Raw genomic sequence first — 7,016 nt, 5'->3', positions numbered from 1 at the left:
TCTACGAGAGCGCAGAAATCCTGGTGATTTCTCAAGGTTTCTCATATTTCCACAAAACTCCTGCAGCAGAGACGCCCGAAGTGCACAGAAAGGAGGGGAGTTTAATTTAAACAAGAGAATGGAAGTTTTATGCCCAATCTTTATCCTGCTGGTTTTCTTGGCACCTTTTGAATATTGCTCTGAAGCTCTCCCCCAGGACACTTTAAAGCCCATGGAGGTAAGCGGTTTATATCGTCTGGCTGTCTCAGATCACCCTGCACCTGCATCCCAGACAATGCATTGGTGGTTCTTCGATGTGTTTCTGTGTAAAAACCAGCAATTCATAATGTTCCAGCTGAAAACAAATGGCAAAAGAGAACGAACTGCTATCTTGCTGTATGTGGCCTGAGATTTTACATTTACATTGACGGGTATGAGTAATAATAATACATGTACATTCAAGGGCTGGGATTAAATCAAAACTTTGACCCACCCGCTAATAGAAAACTACAGGACTGTACTCAGTTGTGGCTGCATTTTTAGTTAGATGTCACTTTCTTCTAATCAGAAATGTAACCGCTATGCTGTACAGGTTTTTAGTTTGCTATTAGCGGGTGGGTCAAAGTTTTCATTTAATCCTTCCCAAGGTTTGTGGGATATAAAATATGGTAATATACCTAAGAGTGGTTATAATCCAGCAACCAAAATAATCCAGAACTAAATCATGAAGGCCATTATATTTTATTCAAGCAATGACAGCTCCCTTTCTATTCCTTTTCTCTCATTCCTTTTGCTTTGTTAAGGGCGAAAATATTTGCTTTCCTTATGACGACTCCAAACCCTCTCACCTTCTCTTCACTGGCAACAGCTCGGCAGGACCTGTCCCCATTATGCATTTTAAGGTCTCCGAAATAACTAGGTATTGGTATTGGAGTTTGTTTTGTTCTTTGAAGTTGGTATCATAAACGCGTTTCTAGTCCAGGGTTAGTATAAGGTTGTTTGAGATTGTATTACAGCATTTTCTGGCTGCTTAAAATATGTTGACACCTTATGATACAATAATACATATGACTGCCATGAAGCAAACTAGTAACTGTATCATGACATATGAAGGTACTGCAGACTGAGGGATGTGTCTCACACACTGAAATCTATACACTATGCATATTATGTTGGTTTCAATTTGTTTAAATCATGCTCCAAAAGATGTTTTCATATTGATTTTATTCCTCAGTTTTGTGTCGGAGTTTGAGCTTCGCACGTTTGATCCTGAGGGCATCATTTTCTTTGGGGACCTAGGAGGAAACCGCAATTGGTTCCTTTTAGCTCTTCGTGAAAAGCTCCTGGAAATTCAAATCCAAAATAACGTTGCCCTGACCACAGTGGATGGGGGGCCCATTATCAGCGATGGAGAGTGGAGAAAGGTAACATCTGAACAAAATGTACCGTGGCCGTAGGCTGTTCTTTTCTGTGTCCAAGCTGAGCAGCGGGATTGAAATGTGCCAAAATAAATGTTTGTGTAGCTCAGTTAATGACGCTGGGAAATATCTAGTGCCTTGGGGTGATAGCTTTTCCTTCACTCCCCTTGCCTTACTGAGCCACGCTAACTCTGAGATCACTTTGACTCTATTTCACAGTCATTTTGGAGGCTTTAAAAATAAGTGAATTATCTGTAGTTTTGATGCATCTATTTGTGCAATCGTGCCCGTGATATTTGGATAAGTTGTGTGCTAGCGCTAGGGTGCCAGGACATATTGTTCATACAGCCTTTTAAATAAAGAAGGTGTAACAGCTCCACCATATGAGAAGGAGCCCTGTAGGATGATATGATTTATGTCTGAAAATGTTACACATGCTAGGCAATTGCAAGTGAAGCATTGTAGTAAACATCTGATATACTCTTTCCTATTTTTCTGCTGAGATTTTCTTGTAAGCTCCTGCATTTTGTCCAATGATGTAATTTATAATTTTCTTTAATTGCATTCGTGTTTCGTGGTGAAAGTTGTGGTTACTTTGTAATGTTTTATCTACTGTGTTCTTCAACATCTTGTGTATTCCATGCTATTAAGTGTTTTTAGTGTATGATGCGTTGAGAAGTTGGTCTTAAAAGGTGCTGAATAAACTATAGATTATTAATTAAATTATTTGTATTTGCATATTGTGAGTGTTAGTTGTCACATACAGTTGGCACATTTCTCTCCTACTTATTCAGCGTGTCTTGCAAGAAAGCTGATGGGATTCTTTGACAACGTCTCTGTCATTACAGATAACGGTTTTGAAGGAGGACTCCAGTGTAATTGTGAAAGTTGCCGATAAAACCGTTGTTAAAGTGCAGGAGCCTGGAGAGCAAGTGGAGGTGAACAGGGAGACTGACGTCCTCCGCATTGGGATCGGGGCTGTGTTCCCAAACGTCACCATCAAACTAACTGTATGTTACAGTAAAATATATATTTATGCTCCGACACACGTGCTTCTAGTCATCAACACACTTTAGTTTGCCCTACAGGCTGCTGCATTCACCCAGTGTAAATTTCAAAGACAAATTGTTTGGCCTGAGGTTTGTATGAAACGCTCTGCTGCACATTGGTGTTTATCAGCCAGCTGTCAGCAACTCCTCAATTCCACTTCTATCACAAAGGGAACGAGTGCAATAGTGGAATGCACTTCAGCGAGTTATTAGTAATTTAATTTTCGACAGGCTGTAGCATCAGGAGTCAAGATGTATAAAAAGGAAGACCTGGGGTTAATGGAAACTGAGTGCATCGTACAGGATTGTGGTGGATATTTTCTCTTCAGTAATAAAAGGGAGTGCATTACTTAAGGGAATAATGTGAGACACATGCCTGCCATTCCCACCCCGGCAGTTTTACATGCATGACATAGCGGGCTGTGGCATTTGGTGGGCCTACAAATTTGCAGGAATCCACCAATGCCACTGATCTGAAATGTCTGTTTTTTTGGAACCTTTCATGTATTTGTTTACTTGTATGACATTTGGGTGCTGATGGAAGGAAATCAACCTTACATCTACTTCCCATGTAATGTGTGGATAATTTGCATATCACTTTCCAAGGATAACAGGGGGTCACATGTATGGACTGGCTAAAAATGTAATCAGCGCCAAAGTCTGAAGGAAGGGCACGGCAAGAAGCAAGGAGTTAAGAGAATCGCTGCAGAAGCTTCAATGAGACAGCAACAGTAGTTTGCATGAATGTGAAGTGCAGTCATTCAAAAGTCCGACTGCTTTGGATTTCGATACCTTGTCTGATCTCATTGTTTAACTGAAAGCAGCTTCTTTTCCCCAATTAGGTGAACCCTCATTTTGACGGTTGCCTTCGAAACTGGAACTGGGTACAGCGGGACTCGAGTCTTCTCACCCAGCTGCTGCAGTCTTCAGAAACTCAACGGTGCTGGCAGAACATCACCCCAGGGTCCTACTTCCCCGGACAGGGAGCTGCAGCATTGGATGCCCAGCGTAAGCATAATTTATTCTAACTTGCGTGTCTGCCAAAGCACTTCACCCTAGTGAGAAAAAGATGAACATGAATGAGGTGAACATTTACCCTAGGGCTATTAATGTCCCTCAAATGTAAATGAAAAACACTTTCAATATCGTTTCGATTGAAAAATAAATAAATAAGTTTCAACACCTGTAATTAATTACAGTTAAAACCTTTTCTTTATTTTTTCTAGCAATAGGCACCCATTGAAGCAATTTGATTTATGGAATTTAGTGTCCAATATATTTCCAAACATATTTATATATATATATATATATATATATATATATATATATCAATCACATTGCCATTTTATGTGGTGTGAATATGCAGAGTTCTTACAAAAACTCCTTAAGCAATTCCCAGGACAGAGATATCTTCGAGGTGGCAAACCATACTTAAAAAAAAACAGACTTCCTTCAACCATCCAGACTGGGATGCATCAGTTCAGAAAAGTTCAGAACTTTTGAACATCAACAAAGGGAACGATTATCCAGACATTTTTATTGTTCAAGCTGCCTCGCCACATTCCTTCCAGGGCAGACTGGGTAAAATGCTGCTATTAATAAGCTACTAAAGAACGTGACAAGTGTGATGGACATAAAATGCTACTACTGTTTGAAGCCTTTCCAATGTGATAATGTGAGAATACAATAACTCTAAATGTATGTATTTAACTTTGTTAACAGTGTTCTTTATGAATTTCACCACTGTTGGCACTGGACACTGGAGGCTGGTGCTGGAGCTGTATTTCCGGCCTGTGATGGATAGTGGTATTCTGTTTGCTGTGGTGGATTCGCAAAACAACGTAACCTTTTCCATTAACATGGATCAAATAGAACAGGTATTGCAATCATTATGTGTGCTGTAATTTGTCAGTTTGTCAGTATGCAAGTGTTACTTTATTTGACCTAATACGATCAATATGAAACCTTTAGAATAGCAGCCTTGGTGAAGAGTATATTCTTTTTCCAGTCAGGTAGTCCAGTCTTAGGTCACAGTTATAATTATGGCAAAGGTATTGCCAAGAAAACCCTATCAAACACCTTTGGGCAGTTGTAGTTTGCAGCACCACCAAAATGCAGGTAACAACACGCTTACACGCCATGTCCAGTGCAATCATTACTAGCTGAAGACAATGTTTCTGTTGGCAACCCCCTGTGCAGAATACAGGTTCACTAGCATTTATCCACCAAATTAGCAATTTCACCAAAAATCGCCAAGAACGAATTAATTCCCATCATAAAACAATGCAGTAATCTGCCAATTTGCAACCCGCCATCCACCAAAGAGATTTGAATCTCACTACTTGTATTTAGTAGCCTACTTAGTCAACCAAATGATAAGTAATCCAACATGAATTAAAATAACAAACTAAAGGTTTACAGGAACATGTAGAATCATAATTACATGCTCAAAACCAATTGAAATCAACATGTTAAATCACTCAACAAGTAAAATAATAACCTTTGCTGTTCTCCCTCCCCACTTATCTTTCTCCACTGCCTTTATCTTCCCCTCTTAACAAACTACCAATTCTCTTAATTAGTTAAAATAATGAGAACAATACAAAACAGGTGGCAAACATTACATGTGTGAATAAGGCATGTATTCTCATTAATCTGTCCAATTTGTTAATCCGACAAATTTTCTGAAAATGAAATATGGTGAATAAACGAGAGTGGAACTGTAATAACATTAAATATTTTTTTTGAAACGCACTAAACTATCGCCCAAGCCTGGTGGAAACTCTGTGTTTCCATTGTAATCAGAACAACATTGAATTGCTTTATATCTGTTGTGTGTCTGTTTTAAAACCTGGGAGAAATCAGACAGGCTTTGATTTCAATACTGTCCTTCCTAGACCTTTGTCCTTACGATCAGAGGAGAGGTCTTTGGCACTCGGAGCTTTCCTCCAGGCCTGTGTTCTGGGGAGACTCAGTTCCTGCATCTCACTCTCGCTGACAACAAGCTGGAGATGATTTTGGGAGCAGAGAAAGAAATGAGGCTCGTCTCTGCTGATAGTTTTGAAGCTCTGAAATCTGTGTGGAATCAGCAAGGCACGATGGTGTATTTGGGAGGATTACCAGGTAGGCGAAGAGTTGCATGTCTCTCTTCTATTACAGGATATGAATTAGCGAGAGGTAAACTGTAGTTGTTTGTTTCTTTTCTCCTCTCTACTCTTAATTCAGCCTTTAAAACATCCCGTGAGTCATCATAATCATCACAGACAAATACAAGATAGCATACAGACACAATGGTGGCATTTTAAGATGGTGTGTTCTTTATATAGTTATTTATAGTTAAAAGGATTCTCTAATATTTTTGAAAGGTCCAATAAAGGCCTTTCACATATAACTATATGTCAGATTTCATGATGCTTTAAATATATACAGAAGTAAAGGAATGCTGGTCAGCATCTTTCTATTTGATTTATTGCATTATTGTTTTTCTGTAATGCTGTTACTCTGTACTGCTTGATCTAAACACAACAGGCTGGTGCTGGAGTGTGATATATATGTGTTTATGTATGTGTGTGTGTGTGTGTGTGTGTGTTTATGTTTTAATTTGATGTCTCTCACAGACCCATATGCTCCTCCATCCACTTCATTTTTTCACGGCTGCTTGCAAATGAAGATACAAGGAACTCTGGTGGATCTCGATATGGCAACGATCAAGCACGGCGAGATCAGATCGCACAGCTGTCCTGCAGCTTTGGATCTTGGAGATGGGAAGTGAAAGCAATGTTTTACTGCACTGAGTTTTTACTATGTACAAAGCTAGACTATGAAATAACTATTAGATACTCAGTTGGGAATTATGGGTAGGTACATCAAAGATTTGATTTGAATCAAGGCCTTTTGTGTCACTTATAAACCTTCTTGTGTCCTACATAATTAAAACATGTATAGCAGATATATGACTTACATTTACTATGAGTTATTTTACAAGCAATTCTAGAGCCATATAAGCCATATGAGTGAAGGTTACGAGACTTGAACAGGGAAGTCCTCACTTGGCATATTTCTTGGCATATAACTTGGTGTGTTCACCTACTGCCAAAGAATGAAACGCTCAGTATTTAGACAAATGCGTATAGTATAATAAGTGCATGTAACACATAAATGTATTCCTAAATAATAGTTATTATATGTATTTGATTGCAATTGTTTACAGAGGACTTTTCAACCCTAGGTATATGCAATCTCATAAATGTATTATTACTACTCAGCTGAACCCAACTTGACATTGCCAACCCATTTGAAAACCTGCGCCACACATGCAAGGCTATTTCCAGTTTGAATCGTGTAACTTTTATGTACAATCTTTATTTTCCCTATAGGCAGGCATGTTCCTTAGTATCTTTAAGATGGGGCTTACAGCAAGGCCCTCCAGATGTCTCTTGAATCTTTTCTTTGCTTTGGGTGATAAAAGGGAATTGATGTGAAGCTGTTTTTAAATCCCAGAGTTTTACCTAAGACCTACAGTTAGTCAGATCATTAAATAATAGAAAAGCAATTATATCTTTTTTCCAGT

General features: G+C 38.9%; 1 protein-coding gene across 2 annotated transcripts; it reads left to right on the top strand.

Moving 5' to 3' along the window:
• Window positions 1–6,395, top strand: LOC136753491 (vitamin K-dependent protein S). Of its 2 annotated transcripts, none has more exons than XM_066709639.1 (8): window positions 1–217; window positions 783–898; window positions 1,214–1,403; window positions 2,246–2,335; window positions 3,289–3,454; window positions 4,169–4,323; window positions 5,344–5,569; window positions 6,064–6,395. In XM_066709639.1, the coding sequence occupies exons 1-8, from the start codon at window positions 119–121 to the stop codon at window positions 6,216–6,218; spliced, it is 1,197 nt and encodes a 398-aa protein (XP_066565736.1). In that variant the 5' UTR covers window positions 1–118; the 3' UTR covers window positions 6,219–6,395. The 2 variants fall into 2 exon arrangements, with proteins under 2 accessions (XP_066565736.1, XP_066565735.1); XM_066709638.1 differs by having other exon boundaries at window positions 2,246–2,407.
• Window positions 6,396–7,016: the final 621 nt, after the last annotated feature.

Source organism: Amia ocellicauda, chromosome 7 (genome assembly GCF_036373705.1).
Source record: "Amia ocellicauda isolate fAmiCal2 chromosome 7, fAmiCal2.hap1, whole genome shotgun sequence".
Classification (NCBI taxonomy): Eukaryota; Metazoa; Chordata; class Actinopteri; order Amiiformes; family Amiidae; genus Amia; species Amia ocellicauda.
This window is presented reverse-complemented; position numbering and strand designations above follow the sequence as displayed.